Below are 27,765 nucleotides of genomic sequence, written 5' to 3' on the forward strand. Positions count from 1 at the left end.
ATTTTTTAGTAGCTGTAGTACAGCAAGCCTTCGCGAACGGAAGACGCACGAGACCGAGAGACAGGTTGATGCGTTTGTCAGGTTGTTTTATTATTATTTATTTTTTCTCTCTCTCTCTTACTCGACGTGAGCTCGGTTCCGTCCCGGCACAAAAAATACGTATCAACGTCAGCTAAGGTTACCAAACTTTTTATTCATCAACTGTATATCCTTCCTGGGGGGGCGCGAGGGTACTCGGCTTATTGCCAGGGCTTACGTTGCTATTGCTATGATCATTCTTATACATCAGACAAGCTATGCGCAGTATATAGGTGTTTTTCTTATGTAAACCAACGATGATGAAGGTACATGGCGACGCGAGAGCCATTTGTACAAAAAAAAAAAAAAAAGGTTTGTCTATTTTTGTGGATGGTGGACTGTTATCTCGGTAATGCATTATTTAAGCTATAGGTGCGTGTTATACGAAAAAAAAAAAAAAAAAAAAAAATAGTTGATAAACAAATAACGCAATTACTGTCAATGCGCACGTTGGCGCTTACGAAACATTGGTGAAAAACTACGCAGCGTAACAAGAGCAGTTTACACGTGTATACATTATATAGTATCTATATTATATTATACTTGCACTAAAAAAACAAATGCAGCCTCACGGGCAATCAATCGAGCGAAGAAGAAAGAGTCCCGCGCGCGCACATTGTTCCGTGTCGTGAGCCTCCGTGTATGATGTATAATTAATAATAACGAGAAGACAAGTGATGGCTGTGGCCCGGTCTTATATTTGTTACCAAACGCTTCGATTACAAGCTCGTGGGCGAAACTTTTCCACAAAGCAGTTTTAGTCTAAACACTTTCTTTTTCCCCCAGGGCATCCTCGATCGTACGCCGTTTATACCCAACCCTTTGATTTTTACACAGAAGCGCGCTTATCTTCCTGAAAAATGATCACTCGGAGCAACGGTCGATCGTTATCGTTCGAATCGTATTTTTAACGGTACGTGTAAGTACGTCACATTGCCCATCAATATACGAATACAAACTATATCTTAATGGGCATTTTCGTTTCGTCGAACAACAAACGCCGACACGTACACTTTATTGTAGGTGTGTATACTCACACTCGCTGCACTTTGTCCGACTGTACGCGTTGATTCATGCAATAACCGTCAGTTGAGCTCGAATAGTTGAACCAACCACGTTACCTCTGCCCGTCCATCTAAATCCACTCGAAAGCCAACTGTATCGTATATATTGAATCCTCCTGCGTCGGGCAAAGTTAATATTAAGTACCGTCATGCCGTGTAGGTGCAAAAAATATGAAGGTTCCGGCTGGGAGTCCGTAAGTGACACGTGGGTCCGGGAGACTTGGGATTGCGTGCACCCTCTCGATACAAAAAATCACTTTTTTGTCTTTTGTTGGGTTGCAGAACGCAGGTGAGAGCAGAATACCGCTGCCTCGGACGACGGCGAGGCCCTCGCTGTTGCCCAAGATCCGCTCGCTGGGAGCGCCACCGAAGATCGGCAGCCTCGGACATAGGCGCTCGCCCTCCGGCTACTGCTCCTCCGGTGCTTCCTTCAACAAACAGCAGCAATTCGTCGTTGGCAGCAAAACCGCCTCTACGGGGTACTGTGGTGACGTGCCCGCGAAGCAACCCAAGATCGATACCCAATACCGGGGGCGCGAGTCTACCGAGACTAAGGACAAAGGTATACATTATACAATATACCTACCGATTTGTGCCATGTATAGTACGTAACGTGTTTTTTTTTTTTTTTTTTTTTTTTTTTTTAGACGATACGTTTGAAGCCGATTACTCGATATCCACGATATGGAACTCGTCGGTGGACAACAAGGAGAAGGACCAACTGATGCGACTCGGTGAGAACGAGAAGCTTGGGCTCCTCTGGTGAGTTGTTGTGGCACGTGGATGATTATTTGCCATCCGTATAGTCGAATGACGCGCCAATTGTGTTGTCGTTTTGTGCAGCTCGCAGGAAGATCTGTCGGGCTACGACGACGCTGGCATAAAGAAGCAAGAGTCGCGCGAGGATCTGAGCAACGCGAGCAGCGAGGTTGGCACCAACAACAACAGCAGCAGCAATGCCGACTACGCAATAGAATCGCCGGTCGCGACGGCGCCGCACTACTTGATGCTTACCAAGCAGAACTCGTTCGAGCACGACGAGAGCCTGGGCATCCTCACGCCAGATCAGATGACCGATTTCACGGTGGCACTCGGCTCCTCGAGAACCCCCTCCTGCGAGAACCTATCGGGCCACACGTCTTCGGGTTGGATGTTTACTTTTTTTTTTCTTTTTTTTTTTTCTTCATCCCCCTCCCAAATTGGTATTATTAATCGCTATAACGAATGTTGTACATTACAGGGGGTAAAAATAGCTCGGTGGCGTCGGCTGCGAGTCGGAACCTGGACATCGCCGCTTGTTTGCCGTCGATCGAGGCGCTTTTGCCCGCCAACGATCGGAGCCCGTCTCTCGAGGAGTTGCCCCTCGATCCGAGGCCCGTTGTAATCGTCGTTGACGAGGAGGCCGAGCTGCACGACCGGACTCTTTCCAACGGTAACAAATCCACTGATCCTCGCGTCGTTGTTTCTTTTTTGTTTCCCATCTTTTTCACGTGTTACCTCGTTTCAACAGAAAAATCGATCGAGAGCCCGGCGCATCAGGCAAACAGCGCGGCCGAACTGTCGCCGAAAAAGGTCGCCATCGATTCGACGGAGACGAGCGAGAACACGAGCGAGCCGACGCGTTGCAGCGTCAGCAGCGGCCACGTTCTACCGACGAGCTTCATCACCTCGGTTACGAGCATCACGAGCCTCGAGGCCGGCTACCAGGGGGATGGGGAGAACTCGAGACCCGCCAGTCGGGGCGCCGAGCCCCTCTCGATCGCCCCCGCAGCCACTCTGATCGTCAGTGCAGCTTGTAGGTCCGTGTCTCCCTTGCATTTATCTTCTTCTTTTTTTTTTTTTTTTAATACACTCTCTGATTAGAGGAGCCGAGTAAAAATGGAATTGATCGATTTTCAGGCAAGATCCAATGACGGACTCGGACTTTTTTACGGAGAGCGACGCGGATGCGCACGAGGAGATCGTGCGGGGTGACAGGCGAGCGCAAGTTATCGACGGCACGCTCTTCTGCGCGCCAAACGAGCGACGCTGCCCGAGTTTCGAGCCTGGCGAGGAGATGGACTCGTCGGGCATCTACTCGGACCTGGATAAGCGCCAGGACAGTGCCGGTGTCGATGCCGAGGGCTACGGCGATGGCGACCATACGACCGACACTGGAGACACCGGGGATACCGAGATATCCATGAAGAGTCAGCCCTCCCCCGGGGACAAGACCCCCATACCAGCTCTGATCGTCAATAATGCACTTGTGAGATCATTTGCGTAGAGACACATCAGTTGAAACTTTTAAATGGACGTTTGATTCATGTTTTTTTTATTTTTTAGTCCCCAATGAGTATGTTGAACGATTCGGTGGAATCTGCCGTGTCGATGGCCGAAGTGACTGTGATCAAGTGCCAAAAGAACGAGCAAAACTCGGCGACCAAGTCAAAGTCCAATAGCATCTGCAACAAAGAGAACTCGGTGCCGCTCAAAAAGTACAAAATGCCAAAGAGAAACGTTATCTCGAAAATCAAAACGATGATCGAGTCAAATCATAACATTTGTTAGTACACCAGTATAATTTATACCTCGGCTGATCTTGTATTATTTGTTTTGTGTTTTATCGAATGGCATTTTACAGCGAAAGAAGAGACGGAGAGTGAGTCAAGGAGGCTTCAGAGGCAGCAGCGAAAAACTGGACGCTGGGATGCCGTGATGAATAAGATAGAGGCGAGCAAGCAACGAAGCAGACCTCTGAAGAAGGACGTAAAGTCGCGAGTTTTGCAAAATTTGGGCACATCTACAAGTTCAACGGCGTCGACTTCTTCTACAAGGCGAGCAACTATGGGTGGTGATAATTACAACAATGCAAATATCAAAGACAAACGGTGGGTGTTTCGGGTTGTGTTTATTTGAAAATTTTTTTTAAAAACGTTCCTGGAAATAGTGTCGATAACATTGTTCCTATATTTTCTAATCTAAAATTACTTTTCTTAATGAACTGGTACATGATTGACGAGCTCATTTAATTTTGATGATAATATTCAAATTGATCGATTTAAAGGAATAGTGAAACAACCGTCATTTAAATTAAGTATGCTCGTAAACATTTAGATCGAAGCAAGATTTCCGCTTTATCTGATGAATTGTTTAAAACTGCATTAAAAACTACTTTGAGCTAAAAGAGTTAAATTTTTTTGTAAAAAATTTTAATAGGCCCGACAAGTTTTTTTTTCATCTGATTCACGTTATACCAACTTTTTAATGATTTGATTATTTTTTGTTTATCTACAGAAGGATCCGAGGTCGTCTGGACACGAATTCTCCCAACCAGGAGACAGCAAGAAGTTCCGTGCGCAGCTCGGCAAGTGACTTGAGCAGCGCAAACAGCAAAGAAATACCGAGTAAGTACAAATTGCAGTTTTTTTTCCTACAAAAAAAAGGTAAACATTCCCGAGCCTTCGTTAAAAAACACATGAATGGAGGAAAAAAAATGTTCACCCCACGAGAGAAAAAAAAAAATAGGAATCACGAACAGATGGGCGCACATCTGCTCGGTACCCTTGCGTGTTAGATACCTGCAGCAACGTAGGAAGGAATAAATAAAGGAACCAAAGGAGGCAGGAAGGAAGGATTAGAGTTGGTTGTGATATAGCCGTACATTATATATTATACGGCGTGCTCACGAAAGCATAGGAGTAGCATAGGTACAGTCGTCCGACCGGCTGGCTAGTTCAGGGCCTCGTGCGCTCACGGAATATGAATGAAGCCGGCTATACTGTTGTCTCTCTGCCGTACCGTTAAATCGATTGGCCGTCTCGCTCCCCTATGCCGTGTCTCGGTCCAAGCTAGGACTATTTTTCCGCTTCTTCATTCCACTCGTTAAATTCGATTTTTTTTTTTTTTACCTATGAGATGCAACGGATACACTATTCCACGAAAGCCAGTCCAATCTTCAAGTGAATTGAATGTCTTCGCAATATCGTGTCGCACATAAAAAAATGCGTGGTACATCAGTGTGAAATTTTCCATTCACGCGCGTCAATTACGCGCAAATTCCATGAACAATAGTGCGAGTGCTGCATCTTTTTCATACGGACAGCAACAAATTGACTTTCACTTTGTGGTACAGTTAACGAGAAAAGGAGAAAAATCACTTATGGATTTATAGCCAGGGTAACAGTGTCCAAAATGAATGTGGCCTAGTTACCAACCTATTTTTCGCGTAACAATGTGGTCCATTGTTTCGGTATGCCGAGAGTTATGTGTGTGGTTGGGATAAAAATGCGATCCGTACACATTATTACATGGTACAATCTTTGGCGGACATTCAAAGAGTACAGCATCCAAATCGACGTAGTGATGGTGTGCATCTCTCGTACAGGTATACTCTTTCGCGCACCGCGATCCGCATCGTACGTTGTGCACCTACATGCGCGAGTCTCTTTTATTAAGGTTGCATATACCTACTTCCTCTGTGCCCCGATTTTCTCCTCGTCGTGCCATATTGCACATGTTGTATATTTATATGGAGCAATGTGTGCGGGGCAGGGCATCGGTACCGGTAGCCGGTGTAGAAAGAGAGAGAGAGACCGGAAAGCTCATCCGCTCTTTTCCCCGATAAATAGCACCCCCGTGAAAAGTGTATCATTTGCGCATCAAATATTATAACAACCGCCTTGTATGGGAAAAGAAGTATATAATATGCTTAAGGAAAAAAAAAACGTGGACAGATATGAGAGACGAGAATGAAAAGGGAAAAAAAAAAAAAAAAATTTTGCCCAGAGCTCGTGTGGTGGTGGATCGAAAAAGGATAAAGATAATAAGCTATCGAGGACGTTTACGTAATTCTCGCCGTAAGAGAGAGTTAGAGAACTGCCGGTGCTCTCTCGCGAAAAGAGCAAAGAGGTATAGAACCAGGTCGAAGTTGCTCGTGCCGACTCGCTCTTTGCGCATCCTATATAAATTTTGCATCTTCCCTTTCTCCTCCTCTTTTCTTCTTCTTTTGTTCTTCGTTTCAGCATATATGCTCACAAGCACAACCCATACGGGGTGTACGTACATAGTTACAATATATTATACACATGCATATACGTTCCAGCTGAATGTGTACGTATGTATATATGTAATCGCGAGCAATTTAAATACATATAGGTATATGCATGAGCAGTAGGTACACCACGCGAAAGCCGGGTCAACGGCATCTGTGCAGCTTTATACTCAGCGCGGGTGTGCTCTACGAAGACGACGAGCGACGAGGAGCGCGCGACTTCCACGACGAGTCGGCTCTGGTTTGTTGCTTTATACGTTCGCACACGGCCGAGGGAGGGTTTATTTCCGACGTCGCCTTTTTCACGCGCCTATACATATATACGCACGTACGTTACTCGCGCGTATATACGTATATATGTGATATAAGCACGGGGGGAGCAGTGCAGGCCAGAGGCTGGGAGAGGAGAAGCGAGAGAAAGAGCCATCAGTACACGCTTAAACTACCCACTGGAGCGCATGAGGCAAGCGCCCCGTAGCGCCTCTCTTTGCTCGTACATTATACACACATAGAGTATTGATAATATTTTTATACAATAATATATTTATTTATTTATTGTGAGCGCACCCTTGTGTTTGTTGTTTATTTCGGGAGGGGGTGTATGTGTTGAAACCACCAACTCGTCATTGGATCGGCAGGATACGGGAGGTGAAAAAGAAGAGAAGAGCCGACCAGCTGGTGACCTACTGCCGGAAAGGATCATCACCATCCGATGCTCCGAAATATATTTACAATCCACATATACACGTATACATGCGTAGCGATCGGGACGGCTCTCTCTCTCTCTCTCTCTCTCGGATAGTCGGCGTGTGTAGTATGTGTGTATATATATTTACAGCTGAGCAGCGAGCAACTGGCGAACCCCGCGATGCTCGTGATGGTGCGGATATACTGCGTGACAACGTGCACCAGTGCGCGAATACCGGTTTTCCCCGTTGAGTTGTTGATCGGTACTTTTTCTTTTACTCTCTCGCCGTACAAGTCCTATACGCCTATTTTTTTCATTTCATTTTCGCAACGGCGATGAAGGTGGCACACACAAGTCGCGTGTGAATATACGAGCTCCCGTACACCAGAGGGGGGGAACTACACCGTACGAGAACGCCAAAGACGGAATATCACACCGATTCATGTTACATGCGTTATATTATAACCAGTGCGCGTATATTGTATCGTCATACGTGTAACTGCAGATGTAGTCGCGTCCGTGCGGTGACTATGCTCGCGAGGTGTTAATCGGCGGAAATAAAATAAAAAATTTGTGCCTCCGTACTCTCGTGTATACGAGCAGAAACAGCAGATGGGCTACGCTCTCCATCGAGCGGGGGGGGGGGGGAGGGAACCAGTGCGTTTAGATGGTGTTATCAGTGCTGTGTTAATCGGTGCCCGGTAATATAACAGGTGCGAAATCTGTTGAAGCTTCATTTACGGTCGATTTATACGTATATACCCTATACTCGTACTTGCACAATAAAAATAGCGCGCGCAGTCCGGACGTGTTATACTTTTTATTACCGTGTATGGTTACGAGATTTTTGTGCTTTTCTCTCCCCATCTCTCTGTGTAATTAGTTATGCGTGAAAAAAAATACGCGTGTAAACTCCGATAAGACATATAAGGGTGCATGAACGGATAAATTATTATTAAAGTAGTAGTAGGGGGTCGACCTTGGTAGAAATCGGCAACTCCGTATAATTGGAAGGAATCCCCCCCCCCTGTTTTGCATAGTCAATTTTTATTTTCAAACAGCCAACAACACATGCAGAGTATGAGGATATAATGCTAATGACACAGGAGAGAGAGAGTTAGGGGGTGGGGGCCGATTTGTGCGAGCTCGCGAACGGTACATTTCACGCGGTACACGCAAAAGAGCGTACCATCGGCATGGTACCTTGTAGGTACACTGTGTTATATGTTATATATATTGGTGTAGCGAGGGAATGCGGCGAGTAGGTATAAAACATCATATAGGTACGCGTGTCCCGAGGGAAAAGAGTATAAATATAAGCGTATAGAAAACACAGAGAGCACAGGTAGGTATAACGTATAATGCTTGAGTATAATATACCTCGAGAAAGAGGAAGCAGGAGGAGGAGGAGGAGAGAATGCTAATTTACATGGGCGTTTGAATGGGATCGGGAGAGATGGCATCGCCCGCGATAGGAGAACAATTTTTCATCTAGTCCACCGAACGAATCTATTGTGCATTGTCTTGCCGTGTCTCCGATCGCGTCCCATTTCACGTATGCGTAAAAAAACACAACTCTTTTCTCCTCGTTAATCGGTGTATACCTATCCATACGGAGACTCGATCCGCGCCAAAAGGGGTCGGTAAATCAGCCGCGCGGTCGATGTTACCATTTCACACGTGTCCCTCCCCCGGTTGAAAAAAAATATATACATATATATAAATATATATTTTCGAGTTGCGCAAGGAAGCACGCTACTCCATGCGTGTCCGAAAATACACCTCTCCAGGAGATCCAAATATATACCGTGTTTATACTCATGTGTATATGTTGCGACAGCTATATAATATATAAGTGCCTTCTTTGGGCCCCTTCGCCTACGGTTGCGACAGAGCTTTTCCATCGACGCGCACAACCGATCATTCGGAAGAGAGTGAAACCGGCAAATCAGGCGTGAGTGTGACTTGGTATACGCGTGTAGCCCGTATGGAAAGTCATGGCGCGATGTGTCTTTCTTTCTTTCTTTTTTCTTTTTTTTTTTTTTTTTTTTTTTTTGCCTGCCTTAGAAAGCAGTGTGATGTGACCTTTGTCGCCGTCAACGCGAGGAGTAGGAGGATACAAAACAGGTGCATCGGCGCGTCCCGGCCACGTGGTCGCCCACCTTTTTCTTGGGTCCTCCACTTCTTCTTCTCCCAACCTCCTCGGCTCTCTCTCTCTCTCTCTCTCTCTCTCTCTGGAGCTCGACGGTTATACCTATCTATATTTATGTACATTTTATATCATATACGTGCTGCTTCTATACATTTAATATCATACGGCAGGTTTATCATTTACTTCCGAGGTCGAGGAAAATCTCGTCCCAACGGCTTCGATTGGCTGACCCGCAGCTTTGCAATATATTGATCTATAAATAGCTGGTCGCACGGCGTTACATAAATATATATTATACGTATGAGGTCCCTCGGAGATAAAGGGGGAGACTAGTCGGGGCAGTTTCGTACTTTTACTTCCCGTTGGCGGTCGTCGTAAATATAATATACACCTTTTCCAATTTTTGGAGTTTGGATAAAAACAGTTTATTCGATGCGTTTCGGAGTCGCGGGATAACGAAACCGGCTGCCGAAACATTATACGTTTCTTCGATTTAACTTTTGACTCTGTCGACTTGCGTTGCCACGCGCGTAGCGCGATTACCATATATTTTGCCAGCGTCTCGGGGTGAAAAGTAATTGGTGCGCGTCCACAAAGACACTGCTCCGCGTATTGGTATATATATATATACTCGAGATTTATATTATACGCACAAAAGACGGAAAGTTCTGGCGGGTCGGAGTATAAGTATTATGAGACTCGAGTTTCCACTAAATTTAGCCGAGCGTAACGAAAGCCAAAACTCCGCGCGGGGACGCACTTTTTCTCGGTATCGCCGTGGCTAAAAAGTGATTTGAAAAAGAAGGGGTTTGGCCCAACGAATGTCGACTGGACCGTGACTAGCGTTATACTTGCCGTTGTTTTAACATATATATATATATTCACCGCGAAAGAAGAGAGTAGGCCCCGTTAAACAGGAGGAATTTCGGTGCTGTGACGCCACGCGCGCGATCTAAAAGCGGAGGAGTCGGGAGAGCAGAGTAATACGCGCGCTTTTCCCCTCCGCACACCCCTGCGGCGTCAATTTTCCGTTTATCCATAATCGTGACGCAACTCCTCCGCCTGAAAATATACGTATTGTATATACGTTGTTGTGGAATTGGCAGAGCTGTAGTTTTAGTAAAATTACAAGATCTGCCGCGTTGAGCACGGAGAGAGAGAGGGAGCCGCAAAAATCTTGAATCTTCTTTTGACCCACGGCAGTGAAAATGACGCACAGTGTGCAGTGAAATACAGTTAAAAACGAACCGAACGAAAAAAAACAACGCTCACCTGTGGCGAGTGTAAGGCGTAGAAACAAAAACAAAAAAAAAGTGCGATTAGTAGTAAAAAAAAAAACATCTCTGCCGGGGACATGCCGATGGCGGAGTCGGGGGAGGACGAGCACCGGAGAGGCGACGAGCCGCGCGTCCTCGTCGCTTCTCGCCGCAGCTGTAGGAGCATCGAGCTGGGATGAGAGGGGACCGACCGGGCGAATATCATCGTGATCAGTCCTTGGTATACTACACCGTTGATTAGCCAGCTGCTGGTGTGAGCGTCGAGGAGCAACGATGGGCCAACAGACGTCGAAAGGTGGTGGCGGCGGAGTCGGTGGGAGATCGGCGCAGGTGCAGCTGCAGCGGGTCGCCGAGCAGCGCCGCGAGTCCAAGATGCGACTCGGCAGCTTCAAACGCGGAGGTATCATCCTGGCGACTCGCTTATCCTTTTTTACTTTAAGACCTCATTCCTCGACAGCTAATGTGTATTACACACATGGCAGGCTTGCGCGTGAGAACGGCTCTTGCGGAGGGACAAAAAAAATCGTCCTCGTTAAAAATTACCAGACTATGCACAGCAGTAGTATAGCTAAATAAGCGATGGTTTCATCGTACGTATACGTATATCTATATCTTGAGAAAATTAATTTTCGAGGGGATCTCCTTTCTCTTTGACAACGTCGGGTCCCCCAGAAAGAGCCATCATAGTTAAAGTCTGTTGTGGTTGGTTGTACAGCAGTGCGTGCCGTGTGTATCCCATGTATGTGCATTGCACTTGACCACTACAATTTTTTTTATGGGTACATGCGTCGATGCAACCACAACCGGCTCGAGGGCAACATATCGCGCGCCGCATTACAATTAATTCGAGTTTCCGGTGTACCTACCTACACGCAGAAATTATGCCTATATACTGTGTTTGTGCGTGTGTACGGCAAACTACGACAAATTAACGCCTCTTTCGCACGGTATCGGCAGCATAAGTTTACATATACCTATTATGCATGTAACACGGGACAGAGGGAAGTCAAGGATGCGCGTGCATAAAGTGCTCTTTTTTTTACATGATGAGTAATTTTCACTCTTTCCAGTTGATTGTAAAAATTGAGGAATAATTTATAAAAAAAAAAAAAAAATTTACAAAATGTGATGGCTACGTTGCTTTAGGTGGAGTTAAACAGACAAAATATTACTATAGTAAAAGTTAACTACAGCCTAAAACTTGAAAATAGAAGTATAATAACCATGATTTTAGCGCCCGTATGAGGATTGGCATGTCCTCGTTTTCCTTCTCGTTTACGAGAATACTTGTACTGGTATGTATACGTTATAGTATACACACACGGTGGAAAAAAAAAAAAAAAAAAAAAAAAAAAAACAGTTGAGAAAGCTCACGTTTTCTCGAAGGCTCGGGAGAAAACACCTTTACTTCTACTTTTCTTTTTTTAAAGCTCACAAGTCAGCTTAGCGCCTGCGTTGTAACGAGCGCGCGATCATTACTACGTTTTTTACGGTTTGTTTTCAGAGAGGCCACCGAGGAAAAACTTTATTGACGCCCATCAACCCAACAACAATCAGCTCAACGCTAGCAATGCAAACAGTGAGTGCTTTTTTTTTATTATTATTGTTTTTTAAAGTAGTTTTTTATTAAATTTAATCTCGACGACTGGAGCTCGAAGCTTAGGGGGCACAGTTAATTACGAGGCGAAGGAAAAGCCATTAAACGTACATATATATAGTATATAGTATGTACGATCAAACCGATTTGCACGTGTTTGAGTAGCTGCTGTTTCGATCGAGTTTCACTAAAGTTGATACGGTTACCCTACCAGTTAATCGCGCACAACATCAATATAATTATGCTGATACACGTTTTCCCAATTAAATTTCTCGCGTGAAACAACAATCGACGAATTTATTGGCTCTTACACGGAGATGTGGATTGCATATAATAACATGTATGACTGGTTAGGATATATACATCGGTGCATAGAGAAAAACAAAACACTTGGTACATTACATAGGGAAAATTTTGACTCGGATATCCTTGCTTTTATATTTTTCGGCGTGATGGTACTTCACAAGTTGAAAGGACAGCTTTTTTTACATCCTCCACTTGCACGGAAGGGTAATTCGAGTACTGTTTCGTCGCACTTCCTTGTACTTCAAGCGCGATAATGCATAGGTACCAGTATATCGAATTACGTGCACCTACCTCTCGTACTTGAGTTACCATCCTTGGATTGTGGACTAAATATATATATAAAGTGAAATTCAATGGGACCTTGCTCGGCAGTAAATTTATCGTGACAAATAGTTGTCAATGCAGGGACAAAAAATTTGAGGAAAAACTCACTTTCTATTAATAATCGCCTACGCGACATTCGAATTGCTTCATCAATCACGCCATGTCATACACGTGTACTCATGCCCATGTAATTATGTACACTCGTTTCTTCTCATTATAGATATATACGTAGTAATAAATGTTGATGTTTTAACCAAATAGCATTGGAATTTTCATCGAGCCAAATTATTTACATTTTGCATGTAATAGTTTTCGATCAAGATACACATGCATATACCTGTACACCATATACAAATCGTAAATGTTGATCCAACGAATACTCAAAATAATATTGTTCTTATATTCATAAACTGCACTTTACGGCGCATATATACCTATGCGTTATGTATATCCAGTTTTGAAAAAATGTAATGATATTTACTTAGTGAGCATAAAAATGTACTTGTTGAGTTTGTTCGCGTCAAATGTTCCCAGCCGGCCAATTACTCTCTTTCTCTTCGTCATACATATATGTATATACATATGCGTATATGTATATATCCTGTACCTGTTATCACCCACCGCACGCGTAAAAGTTAATAATCGAAAGTACGCGTGAGAGACGCTTTATTAGAACTCTTATGTACATATACATATATATATATAATATGCTCGTGTACGAGAAGTAGGTATACATATTCAGAGATCGAGCAAACTCGAGATAAATTTATATCAGTGTACCTATATTATAATATGAGCGCGCGCGCACACAGAATCGCGTATTAGGCTGTTGGCTTATATTAACTTTTGTCGCGTGCTTGTGCACTTTCTCTGCGGGCGCTCTCGCGCATTTATACACATGTACTTTTATCATTTTGGCCCGCATAACATACATTGTATACACGTATATGTGTACGCGTATAATGTGGAGGAGCAGAGTTGCGGGCTTTTTGAGCTCGGCGGATTTCTCTTATTTCCTTATACTTTCGGAGACGGGCTCCCCGAGATTATACCACCTACATGCATATGTATACCTAATAAAAGCTGCACATTTAGTATCATACATTCTATGGGAGAGAAATTTTGCCATACGATTCGCGGGACGTCCTTCCCGAGGAATTTATCCGCGCGCTCTTGTAAACAGATGCACAAGCATCTCCGTCATAATAAATTTTTTTTTTGTTTTTTCAATAATTCGGCTTGGCGAAAAATTTCATGCCTAAGCTACAGTGGTACATGCACATCTGCAGGTTTTATGCCAACTCGAGACTTGAGAGTGTACATATAGGTGCAACATAATCATTTCCGAGGTTTTATCACTCCTTGATGGCCGTTTTCGCGTGATCCCCCGGTACGCGTGCAAGAATTAGAGATTCAGCAAAATAAGAAAGAGGGGAAGGAGGAGCACACGCACGCACCAGATTTTCAGTCATTACTCCCTGCGGTGTTTTACCACCGCCAAGTAGTATACATATATACGTATATCTGATATATTTTAACGGTACATATACCTTGCCTGCATGTGTACATATACTTATATCTGCCATACTTTCTTCGTGTGGATACGTTATACTATTTGCTGAGCAGCGAATAGCGGCCAAGCGCGGCGCCCATGGTCTTCTTATATAGCCGACCAGACCGAGCTTGTACACCTATAATACTTAACCACCACTTGCCCGAGCTGCAGATGCACTCGCACTTTTCCCGCGTCGAGAGCTCCTCCTCTCGAACCTCCGGTGCTCCTTGCTAGTGTTCGGACGGTGCCAGAGGCTCGCGCGGTGTTTTATATAACTTATCCTGTTGGTGCTGGTACCTCATTTCGTTCCAAGTGCAATCGCGGTGTTTTATTTGTCGAGTCGTTTTACCGGCCATCCGAAATTGGAAGTTGGGCCCATACCTACCTACTTGCGAGTGACTTGTGAAACCGAAGGGGCTCAGCCTTTCCGTTGCCCAATGTTGTTTCTTTTCTCTCCTTCTAGACTCGTTCGATGGATCGCTGGTTGCGTCTCTTCGTCCAGTACTTATAACAAAGTGGACGCTTCGCGCGTATACATCGGAGCGCCCCATAAATTATATCATCGAGTGTGACTACATGTAATTACGTTATAGGTGCACAAACTGCCCTGAACTCCCTTTTCCTCGTGCAGGGAATTTAATTGTGAAATTCGGGACTATACGGATATATACCTTGTGCGGTCTATTTTCATCAATTTGGTGGATTAGCTATACGGCTCTTTATGGGTTTTTCGGGTGAATTTTTCGTTTTAGGTGTTTGTTAAGTGTTGCGCGGGTTAATCGTACCGTGTCGGGAGAAAAAGGTCATTATTGCCGCACTGGCTAGTTTAACGAGTAGCCGATATATACATACGTACACATTATAGACTCGTGAAAAAACAAGTGCAGTACTTAACAGTACCTACATATATATACATACACGTGTGCTCTCTTTTCTGTATGGTGGGCAATTAAATTAATTTCGCACGGCAATCAGGTCGTAACAGTATAGGATATTTGCTTTTCGTGTTAATTACGGGCTGTTTGTATTTATTTGTTGTGTTGTTTTTTTTTTTTTTTTTTTTTTTTTTTTTTTTTTCCTGCCGATCGTTGGTTCCGCTCGACGGATTTTGAACGTGTGTAAAAACATGCTCTATACCAATTATGGCGTTCTGCGCGTATATTACTAAGTGAAATTTGCTAAATTTGCTCGTCAAAACGTAAGTACCGTGAAACTGTACACTCGAGTTGAATTGGCAAATTTCCTGCCTCGCGTGGTCAGTGACATCGTGCGCGTTGTTTAAGTATTCGCTCAAGTTGTGTGTGCACTTTGCTCCCCATTCCCCATCCATGTGCATGCAGCACCTATACATATCACATTATAATGGACGCGTCAGTTTTGACCACCACGTACTTCATGGCTATCATCAAAGGTGAGCGCGTCATTTTAGTACCTATACCCCCTCACTCTCTGTCTCCGATCTACTTTAGACTCGCAATTTCTAATTTTTGCTGTTGACGGGGTGTAATGCTTTAATTTTTTTGCGACAAGTCGTAGTAAACTGAGATATGAGGTAAACACTTTTTTTTTTTAATTACACACGAGTACAAAGGCTCCGGCGATATTTGGGCGATTCGCTTTTATAAATTGCAGTAGGGTCAAGAAGTAATATAACTATGCAGACAAATGTAATTTTGACGTGTCGTTGCCTACTTGAGTTTTCCGTGCCTTTTTGTTGCAGAATCGAACATTTCGACGGGCCGGAAGGCACCCAGCATCAAAAGTGTCCAATCCAACAACGTTCACGCGAAACAAAAAAATGCGACTACCAATAAAGGTATGTTTTTCAAAATCATTACAATTCCATCAACAACAAAAAAAGACAGAATTTTTGCAAAAAAAGTATATACCAACAACTGACTCGCACGCTTTGTAAAAGACTATATAGTATGCCTTTGGGTAAACTGACAGTAAACCCATGACAATAATCCTTATTGTCGAGCAATCGTCTTTCGTTAGGAGCACGCGTCGTTTACCTACAAATTTAATGAAAGCCTGAAACCTCTTAAAAGCGCGAGAAGCTCGAAGAAAAAAGGCCACTTCGCTATACCCTATACACACACACCTCCTCATTAAATTAGCGCGTATACACGGGCACACCGAGCTGTTCGAGTACTCGTAAAAATCGCGTAAAACTAAACGGTTCGTGCGATTACTCGAAGCCCCCAGACCGTTGGCTAGACGGTGCAAGGAAAAAAAAAAAAAAAGTTTCCACTCGCACACTTTGACGCGTAAGAATTACAGCGTCCATTACCCATATTTAAGCGCAAAAGTGCACCCACGAAAAGGGGATACTTATTAGCCGCATCGAACAGCAAAATTACTCTTGCCGGAGCGCCAAAGGCCATTTGGTCGGATAAATCGTCCCCTCAACGCCTGTGGGTGAGTAGGTAAAAAAAAAGGCTGTACCCATACTACTACGCGCGCGAAATTCAGTATTGCACGCGCACACGTGTACGCGTGTATCGCCCTCGTTTCCTCTATGTATATATATATATATATATATATATATATATATATATATATATAATATAACCGGCACAGCGCCGCTATAGAGAGAATGAGTCGAAGCAGCAAAACGAGCGGAGAGTTTCTAATCTCGGCGTTCCGTTCTCCGGCACATGTGTACCGAAAAAAAAAAAAAAAAGGAAAAATTGTTTCGCGTGCGTATGGGGACTGGATTGATGGATGGCCTCGATGAGACGCCATAAGAATGCCCATGCGTGACCGCTTTTTTTTTTTCTGTTTCACCGTATTTGGCTCGGGGAAACTTTTTCTTAATTGGGTTCGTACTTTGGATAAGTACTTATATTCCTTTGGAAGGCACACACGTACGTGTCGGTGTTTTGAAAATCATCGATGACATATTTTGTTGCTTCGGATCCGTAAATCTTGTTTACACGAGCACATTAAGCATATCAAGTATTGTGTGTACCCCGTCTTGCACAATCGTCCAAACAAAGCCTCATCAGCTAATCAAAGACGACGAGTAGGATTCAACGGTAATAGTGTACTTGGCCTTGACGCATTATTCGTCATTATTATATCTACGTTCGTTGCACTCTCAATTAGGTATGCGTATATGTATACGTATAGGTAAGTTAGTCCGCTCAGATTCGACAATTAACTTTGGGCAAGTCTTTTTTTTTTGGTACTTAAAGTTTGACGCGAAATTCGACACTAAAAGTGTGTACAATAATAAGCAACGCTTGTATCGACAAATGGGAGGATAAAACCATACGGTTCCTCGAAATCATCAAACGCACATAATCCGTGCCTAAGTATACATCGGCAACAGTATTATATGTATAGGTATTATAGTACCTCTCGAAAATAGGATAGCCATAACTGCGACCGGCTGGCGAGGAACCCATAAACTGTTAAACTGAAAGAAATAACAAAACAGACTATTTCAGGGAGGGTTTTCATTACCCCGTACCTAAGTATATACTTATTATGTATACTTGTCTATATACCTATATGAGTTGTTTTCGAGCTATTGGGTGCATTTGTTGAGTATTTGCTTCGAATCTAAAACGAAAGAAGAAACTTTGTGTAAAACAGTCCGTCGATTCGACGAAAATAACTTTCGATAGTACGAGTAGGTATAAATTTAGTCTCGACGAAAGTAACTGTCTCCTGTGATTGTGAATCAGCTGATAATGATTGTTTTGTACTCGGTCATCAACCTCGACGCATCATCACACAGACAGAAAAATAAATCCTAAAAAAAAACCCAATATTTATCTTGAGCAGGGAAGTGCAAAAACACGTAAAGATATCGTGTAGCCTACAATGGATTTTGCGAGGTATCGGTTGTTTTTATACATATACACGCGAAGCAAACACGTTCGTAATTATTTTGGGACTTTTTTGTTTCTGAGAGCTTTCGATGTGATGTGACAAACGCTACTATAGCTCGTCGTCTCTATACCTTATAATCACGGTAAAATGTCGAATGCTTTTTTTTTTTGTCCCGCAAACGCCCGAATCGGAGGTACGTATAATTTATTCTATTGCTTTTAGATAATTACGAGATAAAAATTAAAAGCTTAAAAATAAGCTGGTTATTTAAAACCCCAAGTATATACCTGTTTAGTAGATCATGATACCACCGTAACTATAGCCAGAGTAGCTCCGTACGAGTAGCAAAAAAAAAAAAAAAAAATTAAATTCCTCGGCCAATGTGCTGATATTACTTCATCACAACACCAGATGGTGTATAGGTACTCCAACTCAATGGGCCGATACCAGACAATTGCTATTCTTCAATCCATCCATGCGATAAATCACGCGCAAAGTTGGGGGAGAATCAGCAGTATGTACACCTTCGTGGCCGATAAATTTTTTGAAGGGGCGTACATTCTGTGCGGGACGGAGTGTAGGTCACGCGCAGGCAGACGTGCGTAACGAGAGCCTCTCGAGAACCCCCATGGAGCTATACGTACGCGCACGCCCAGAAATACGTGTATATTATACTCGGGGCACTTGGACGAAACTTGCCCGGAAGAAGAAAGCGGCGGCGCCTCTGTTTCGTGCATTTTGTATATAGGTGTTACACAAGTAGGCAGGTATACATACCCCCATCAAAAACAGTAGGACTTTCACTGCGTTGTAGTAGGCGTGCGTATAGCGATGTACATCGCGACGTTGCTCTCCTGCTAGCGTTTCTGATGTATCCTTTTACTCGCGTATATTACATCGTACACGGGGAAAAACGGCTCAAAATACGATAAATGACAGTCAAGTTGGGGAAAAAAAAAAAACAACAACAACAACAACAACCGGTCTCCGCGCGTGAAATCAAAAGTTACTTTTAGTTTTTCTCCATAAGTACATACAAGTGTGTTGTATATAATAGGCGAGACGTAAAGTTCGGCCGGGGGACGATATACAAACGGGACGATTTTTTCTTTTTTTGTTGACTCCGTTTCGAAGCATCGACGCAGCCATTGCTTTCCGCTATAAGGTGGAAGTTTAGAAAGCGGTCGCTCGCAAAAAGCCTCCGTATATGCTGCTTTTCCCGATGTCGTTTTTTTTTTTTTTTTTCTTCTTCTTCCTCCTCCCCCATGAACGTGAAGTTATGCGGATCGGCTTGGGCAAACGCTGATTTATCCCCACGCGTGTACCTGTTATAATTTATATCGGTATCGCGTTGCACACGCGTATAATATATATACACGAGTCAAAGGAACTCTCCGGTATCTTGCAATGCAGGGGTGAAAATAAACAATCGCCCACATACACATCTACGGAGTGCAATTAAGTTGGCGCTGGGTTGCATTAGGTGCTGCGGGTGCGTATATAATTAGAAATTTACGATCGACGAGCGTCACGGACTGATTGGAAAACGCGATGCTCGAACAAGTTACAATCGTATACGTGTATGCACCCATCGGAGGAAATATCGGCAATTGAGCGTTAATGTCCTGCAATAAGCCGTACGCGCGCGACAAGGAGAGACGGAGAGGGGGAATCAAGTAAACCGGTGCAGATACAAATTGTTGTGCGCCGATTGAGAGCCGTACGATTTGGTTTTATTTCGAAGCGCCAAAATCCCTACTAAAAAGTATATATATACATTGCACCTTTTTCCCCGTTGCAAAGTTAGCGTCTATACATATTATATACACACTTTGAACTTGAGCAATCAATCGCCGGTGGGTTTTGTTTTTTCCAAACAGAAATCCGTGGGGGGAGGGGGGGGGGGGAGAAAGAAATCGGCACTCGTGCGCAGAGAAAAACGAGCGGCCCAGACGGCGCGTCGCTTCGGCCGACAACGACCATCCAAAACAACGACCCGGGAGCCAATAACCGACACTCGCCGTACCGGAGAAAAATTCAATCTACACACGCACACACGTATAATTATACATGGATATACCTGCACCCATCGGCGTCGCATCCGAGAGCGTTGCGTTGCTGTTTTTTTTTTTTTTTTTTTTTTTTTTTTTACTATGCTCTCTTTTCTCGATTCAGCGGAGCGAGGGCAGCCGGCCAAACCGACGCGCCGACCGGCGTGCAGCTCTAGCTGGATCGGCCAAGGTGAAGCTCCTCACTGCGTTACCCAAGTATATACATACCTATACCTACGTTCATAACATACACACAAGTTAGTAGGTAGGTAACTCCTCTTCCTCCTCCTCCTCCTCTCAGCGGACGAGCGAGTGCGCGCTAATTCAGTCGGCAGCCGGCTACCTAAGCTCTCGGACGCGCGCGAGCGCAATTTTCGGCCTCTCGTAGGTGTACTCCACCGAGCGCTAACAACTTAGTGTGCCTTTGGACATTTAATTTTGTACTTTCTCTCTCTCTCTCTGCCGTTCATAAATTTTGGTATAGGTGTACCCGTATACCTCCAGCTAATCCTCTCTCGGTCTTTGGGTGTATCTTATGTACACTTTGCTCTCTTTCCGGTTGCGTCAAACGTTTTGTGCGAGCTGCAGGTTTTAAACTCCATTGAGGTGTACCCCATACCTATATATATACTTATCCAAAGGTGCCGCGTTTGAACGATGCTCGGGTCCCAGTGTCGCTCCAACTTTCGTGTATGGAGATTCAAGTGCGCGCGTACGCACGAGTGCAGTTTTCGCGGAGTGATGATTGTTTGATCGGTATTTTTCCCAACGGCAAGGAGTTTGGTGTGTATAGTTGTACATTGGTGTGTATGCTTATTGTGATGCAACGCAAGAAAACACCCGAAAAAGTGTAAAGATGTGAGGAGGAGGATCGGGTCGAGCATAATGAAGCGCAAGTCGAGGCGGGCTCACAGGGCGAGGCTCAAAGGCTCGAAAAACAAGAAAAGTAAGAAAAACCAAGTACCCATGAGTATACTTGCTAGTTATACATATATATAGGCTGTACCCGCTCGACGCAAAATGAAAATTATCATTTTTTTCGTTGAAAACTAAAGATATATATATACATATTTACATGGTGATATATCGCCAAACTGTTCGTTTTATTTTGTTTCTCATCACCTATCGATCGGTAAGCAAAATACATAACGCATGTAGGTGTATTTACCCTTATACAACAAAAATGTAACCGTTATGCGAATCGCCGCTTCGTAGTGAACACAGTCGCATACCAAAACACCGACGATGTGGATGATGACGTGTGCGTGTTGCAACAAAGCAAATTTGGTAGAAATTCTCGTTACTCACGTAGCCGCGTACCCCGTATCATTATCACCCGTCCGGTTAATAAATTATCAAGTGTATCTCAAATGTGTCCCAACGACCATAACTACGAGGACGAGGACGATAACCGCAATTGACGATCCACTTCACGCAGTGCCTTTTCCACTTGACAACAATGACAAAATCTTGAAAAAAAAAAAAAAAAAAAAAAAAAAAAAAAAAGGAGGGAGGGCGAGAGACAAGACTGGGACATACGTAAACGTGTATGGTAGCGTAGGGACTTAACAGGAGGGCCATGGGTCCCGTGACATTAGTTGCAGATCGTAACAACCGCGGGGCTGCCTCGCCTACCAGCACGACCAGCATCGGTAGCAACCACAACAACAGTCACAGCAAGCCCGACCCGGCCGGGCCCGTCATCAACAATCATCATCACCACCAGGTCCGCCTCAATCACAACACCAATGCCAGCAGCAATCACAACCACAGCAACGGCACGGCCGGTCTCCTCGTCGCGTCGAACGCCATGGAGACGTCGCCGCTGCCGATCCCCGCTGAAACGTCACCAGCACCGGCGCTAAAGGAAACCAGGGACCAGGAGAGCCAGGTCGATCTTTTCCAGCGGGAGCTCGAGGAGGCCTGCGCCCGCCAGCGGGTGCTCGAGACCGCCTGGGGCAAGAGGGCCGACGACACGGTACAGGCCCTCGCCATCACCGTCCAGTACTTCACGCATCGGGTAAGCCCTTCAATTTAGACGCGCTGTGCTCGCCAAAGCCTGACGCAATTATATTGTACGCTTACACTGCCCCCAGCTGATACGAGAGAAACACACACACACGCACCAGGCCCTTTTTAGGTTAACGCTTCGATATCTTACGGTAGTTTTTTTTTTTTTTTTTTTTTTTTTTTCCTCGCTCTCTTCCGCGTGTATCAATTTAGTTTGTTTCGTGTGGTTTCCCCCCGGGGCAGCTTATCCGTTCGTTCGAGGAAACTTTGCGCTCGGCTTGGCATTTTAACGCATCTGTTTTTCCACCCGCGCTTCGCTCGAGTGCTGCTCGGTACACCTTACTCCCTCCCCCCATTTTGTAGTTGTACGTAACTCCACACGCATGATGATTGAAATAATACATTCAAACGCGTGATAAACATGTTGTTTTTGTTTTTTTTTGTTTTTTTTCATCCATCAACAGTTGGAGAGCGGTGCGAACCACAGGCTGAAAAAGGACCTCGAGAAGATGAGGACCGATTGGCTGACGACGAAAGCCGAGCTCGAGAATCTCAGGCTGCGGTACGCGAGCGTCGAGGATGCGCTCGCCGAGGAAAGGGAGGAGCACTATCGGGCACTCGAGAGTCTGCGCGAGGAGCGTAAGTGCATATAATACGCTCACCTCTGCTCCGTTTGATGCTCGTGCGATGAAAGAAAAAATAAAATAATAAAATAGAAACGTGTATACTTTTAACGGTAGAGACGCACGCGAGTGCTCGTGGGTTGGGAGAAAAATACCGGTTGCGTCGGTGATATCTCCTCGAGTTCTCCGGTTGCAAGAGTCGATTCGAGACGAACGAAAACAAAAAGTCCTCCGCCGAGGTCAGGCGGGTCGAGTACAGGTCCACGGGGGTGGGGGGGGGGAGTCTATAGAAACAAAAATCGTTTCATATCGGCGCACCTTCCATTCTTATCCGCGGCTCTTTTTTTTTTTTGTTTTACTCCTCTCGGGTGTATTCCCTGCGAGTTGCCTTGAACTCGTTGTCGTGATTCCACGGCACGAGAGAGCATTGGCGTAAATGGCCAGCGGCCGCTCTAATTCGGTTCGCGAGCTGCAGTGGCGTTAATGACGCTGGTCCAGAGTTGGACGTGTGCAATTCAGTCGCAAGAGACCACTCGCGTTATCGCAATACGACCCTGCCGCGGGAGCGATTGGAGGAATGCGAGCTGGCCAGTATATGTAGTAGTTGCCTGGTAGCTGAGATTTTTCAAAGTCGCTCATTCCTGTGATGGACACTCGAGTTCTGGACGAAAGTTTTTCGTTAACGCTTGAGAACTCACGATCGGTTCTTTTAGCTGCCGACGCGATAATTGCGAGCTTGGGTTCGGTACCAAACGGGATTTTTTGCAGTAAAAAATATTGTCGCTCCGAATCGTAGGAGAATCGGATCGGCGGTGCGTGCTGTCGAAATCGGCCGATTTATTGGCTCTAAATGCCACCGCGCCCGATGCTGGAGCTCGAAATAAGCGCGTGCATTAACGAAAGATCGGTGTGTGTTAGTGGAACGGGGGGGGGGGGCTAATATCCATCGCAACATTATTTTTAGCTTTAGTTTGTTTACGCCTGCGAGAAAATCAAAGAGCGACTCCTTTAAAAATAGAGCCTCCGTGCAACCGGTGACCGATGCGCGCACAATGTACACCTATATATTTGAATTGAATTGTTTTTACGGTACACGCGTTGTATTTGTAAGCCATCCGTAGGTATCACTCTTGTGATCGACTTGATTCAAAAGTGTCGGGACGCGTACAATAACAGAGTGAATGATTGTGTTTTCAGCTGTCGGGCGACGATCGTTTCGAAATTAATCCCAGGTAGGATTATCGGCTTCTACTGTCCAAGAACTCGCGCCCACGCAGGTGTATTAAGACCTGAGCAAAAAGGTTAACGTAATAAGTATACATTTGGTTGCGGTGTTTTTGTACGTATAAGGTGCGTGTAGTACACAGTCGGACGGCGAAAGGAGAAAAAACAAAAGTGCGGCTCGCCAAAAGGCTAAAGAGCAAGGAAGGAGGAGGAGGAACCGTTGGTCGCGCGCCGGCTTTTCGTCGAGTGCCCGCGAACGTGATCCGAATCGGTGACATTTCTTTTGTCCGCGCTCGCCACTTGAGACCGATATGGCGCGAAAACCGTAGGTGGTGGGTATATATCGCCTCGGCAAACTTGACGATGCCGAATATAGCGATGATATGCATGTATAGGATGGAAAATGTATAATATAAATTCATTTCCGCGTGTTACTCAAGAGCGCTCGATAAATTACTATTTATAAGCACTTTGAGGGCCCGTCGAGATCGAATTTCACCGCGAGTGATACAAACCGAGCGCGTCCGTCGATCGATGCACATAAACTCAACTGATGCTCGTACAACGTTGTGACTGACTGTGGTCCTTCTTTCTCTTTTTTTGCAGTGGATAACGAGCAATCGGAGCGCTCCAGTCTGGAACAGTCGGTGCTCGAGGAGCGAAGGCGCCTGCAGGGCCTGGAGCAGCGCGAACGCGAGCAACGTGCCGCCTTAGAGCTCGAGCTCGCCCAATTGCGGCAAATGCAGCAGCAGCAACAGGTGCCGGTGGTGGCGCCAGACCAGGCTGCCCTGTTGGCCGAGGTCGAGTCGTTGCGCACGGTGCTCGAGCTGCGCATGCAAGAGAGCGCCCAGCTGCGCTCCGAGGTCGATCTGTTGAGGCGCGACCTCGACGAGAAGGAGGTGCTGAGGCAGAGGTGCGAGGCCCTCGAGGCTCGCTGCGAGGATCTCAAGGCCCAGCTGGAGAGCAAGGAGTCCTTCGAGAGACACGCCCTCCATGAAAACGAGGTGCCGCTTTACACAGTCGGTGTGGGCTTGTAGCCACGCGCGCTCGGGCCTTTGATTTACAACGACGATTATTTTTTCCTAGGTGCTGATGAACTCGTTGCACCAGCTGTCCAAGCAGCATAAACGGCTCTCGCAGAGGAACGAGGAGCTCACTTGGAGGCTACGCCAGAAGAACGAGGTGGTCAGTGTGCTGACTAACCAGTTGACCCCGCAGTCGCAGAGGCTTTCCAAGTCCCTGGGCCCCGATCACAATGATCACTGCTCGACGGCCGACTTTAACTGCTCCCAGAAATCCGAGGTGTGAGCTTACGTCAAATCTCATGCGTCTATCATAACGTAACAGCAAGGCTTTTCGGTAAATGGTGAATCATAAGGTTTAATTTTCCTCGTTTCGACAGCAGATGTGCTCGAGCACCGTGAGGTACCTGGTGGAGAAGGGTGACTCGGTTTCCTGGACACTTGACATCGCTGAGAGCATGGACACTAGTAGTAACGAGAGTTGCGCCAAGAGTCCTAGCTCGGCGACCCGGCGCTACCGCGATAGCAATGGTGGCCTGACGCCGCGACAAAATTCGCTCAGGTTGTCGATGCCAAGACGGACGGCGAAGAGCCTGGCGACCAGTACTTGCAGGACGCGTTCCAACAGCGTGTCCACGACGACCGAGGTGGCCAGCGCGACCGCCGCCTCCTCCACCTCCCAGTTGTCGTCGTCGTCCGTCACGACTGTCAGGACAGTGGCCTCTAATGACGAAACAGCGTGGAGTCCTTCGTATAGCTCAACGCCAATGCAGCGCCGGAGAAACGTTCCTACTGCCGAGACCGCATGGGTGAATATTCATTTCGATTCTCTGCTCGCCTTCTCATTGTATATTTGTTTATCAGCTCGACTTTGGGTGCACTTTATTACACACGTTCAAGCTTTTATTTTTGTCAAACAGCAAGTTACCTGAACTGCGCAGGTTTAGAGACTCTGTGGAAAAATCTTGTGTCTCAACTGTGGATTCACATTTTTCATTCATCCCATTGAATGCTTGCATCGTTAAACAATCATAACACACCCACACACACTGTTTTATTGACACTTTTTCTAAAAAAACTTTTGTTTCTACTCCATTCCTTTACAGAGCTGTAATTGAAAAATCGACGTCTCGGCGTAAAAAATTAGCATTTCTTGATTTGTTTGGGACGTTGCAGTCGCTGTCAAACACCATCACGGAGACTAGCAGCAGCAGCAACAGCAGCAGTGGTGATGGTGGCGGTAACATTGGCACCGGCGGCTGCAGTAGCAGCAACAATGGTGCTAACGCGACGATTAGCACCAACTCCAAAGCTATGACAGTCGAGTTATCGACGACCGATGAGGAAGAAGAGGAAGAGGTCGGCCAACGGCCCCAGGAGGCTGGTGGCGAGGCAATGATCTCCGAAGAGACCTCAACCTCTTCGAGCAGCGAAGACGACGAGTCTTCGGTCAGCAGCGGTGACATTCCTTGACTCCTAACACAAGCAAAACAGACGCACAACTGGATCCAAATCGCCAAGGCCAACACAAAGGCCAAATTCGAAAAATACTTCAAGTATTAAGGTGTAACATTGACGACGACGATGACGACGAGGACGACGAGGACGACATTGACACCTTCGTGTGTGTAGGGAGGCTTTTGATTTTTTGAAAAGCTGTTGTTAAATACGCTTTGCAGACAGTTAAATATGCTGTCGCTACAATACGTTATTTTTTTTATACGTACTTTGTTACTATTATAATTAATATGATCATTATCGTGCGCGTTTTATTTTTTCGAGTTAAAATTAAAGAAGAAAAAAAATAATTGCGATTTTCAGTGAAAAAGTGACAAAATAGTATTGCGTTATTCAAGCGGTTGTATTATTTGTGCTGATTTATTTTTAAGTTTAATGATCACCCGATAAGGCGAAACAAAGTAATTAGTGTTAATGGTTTCCGGAAATGTGTCTCTATTAAGGGCGAGCATTACTAAGAACGCGAGAATTAATATGGTCAACAAGAAAATATCTTGGTTGAATAATTTATTACCATTTAAGTTGCATTTTTCTGTAAATATTTATTAAATTATATTATATTGTAAGTTACGCGGTTCAAAATATTCAAAGTTATATTGAATAATCATTATTTTCTTTTTGTACAAATCTCAAAAACAATCCCGAGGAACACTTAATGCTTTTCGACAAAAAAAGCCTTTTTTAAAAAAAATGCGATCTAGCTCTTTACTGGCTGTTTGTTGCTTCTCCCCGTGACCTTGGTAACGATTAAATGATTTTTCAATTTAAATTTCATCAGACATAAGCTTGTGATTATTTGCAAAGGATAAACACGTAAAGCGCATCTTACAAAATCGATTTACATAGGAGTTATTATGCGGAGACGCGCATACACAAAGTTTTTATATAACAAAAGAATGATTAAGCCTTTTTGGACAACGAGAGCAACCACAGCCTACAAACTAGTATCACTGTCGAAGCTCAATAAGCTCGTGCACTGTTTTTATCGCCTACCCTTCTGTGTATATAAACTTCTATACCATTTATTCAAATATTCAAAAACAGTATAAGAAATTCTGTTTATCCAAAAGTAAATTAGTTATTCACTCACTAGTAAAAAACATTTGGAGTAAACAAATTGGCGTTCTTCATACATTTTAGTTTATTAAACGAAAAAATGTATTACTAGCTGGAATGTGATTATTTGGCAAAATAAATGTATTATATACGTACGAAATGTAATAATTTTAACCGCCTTTCCTTCCTTCTTGTTAAAAAAAAAAAAAAAAAACTACAACATTTAGAAAATTATTTTTTTTTATATTACATAGAAAAATATAAACTCATCAATACATTCATTTAATTAACAGCGAAAAAGTGAAGAAAAACTTTGATATCACTATTTGTGAAATAATTTGATAT

The 27,765-nt window shown here is 44.7% G+C and overlaps 1 protein-coding gene across 4 annotated transcripts; it reads left to right on the top strand.

Moving 5' to 3' along the window:
- Positions 1-1,138: 1,138 nt before the first annotated feature.
- On the top strand, positions 1,139-27,564 carry toc (toucan). Of its 4 annotated transcripts, none has more exons than XM_089598216.1 (18): positions 1,139-1,336; positions 1,425-1,704; positions 1,790-1,904; positions 1,986-2,287; positions 2,383-2,574; positions 2,653-2,941; positions 3,042-3,390; positions 3,468-3,687; positions 3,766-4,012; positions 4,419-4,528; positions 11,796-11,870; positions 15,794-15,889; positions 21,566-21,987; positions 22,442-22,616; positions 24,431-24,828; positions 24,911-25,126; positions 25,227-25,655; positions 26,023-27,564. In XM_089598216.1, exons 1-18 carry the CDS (start codon positions 1,292-1,294, stop codon positions 26,317-26,319), a joined length of 4,257 nt encoding a protein of 1,418 aa, XP_089454342.1. In that variant the 5' UTR covers positions 1,139-1,291; the 3' UTR covers positions 26,320-27,564. The 4 variants fall into 4 exon arrangements, with proteins under 4 accessions (XP_089454342.1, XP_089454343.1, XP_089454344.1 ...); XM_089598217.1 differs by having other exon boundaries at positions 25,230-25,655; XM_089598218.1 differs by having other exon boundaries at positions 25,953-26,053.
- The last annotated feature ends 201 nt before the right edge of the window (positions 27,565-27,765 follow it).

The sequence above is a fragment of the Copidosoma floridanum genome, unplaced genomic scaffold (genome assembly GCF_036245765.1).
Source record: "Copidosoma floridanum isolate Cflo_tuat_1 unplaced genomic scaffold, Cflo_Japanese_pri ptg000006l, whole genome shotgun sequence".
NCBI classification, from domain to species: Eukaryota; Metazoa; Arthropoda; class Insecta; order Hymenoptera; family Encyrtidae; genus Copidosoma; species Copidosoma floridanum.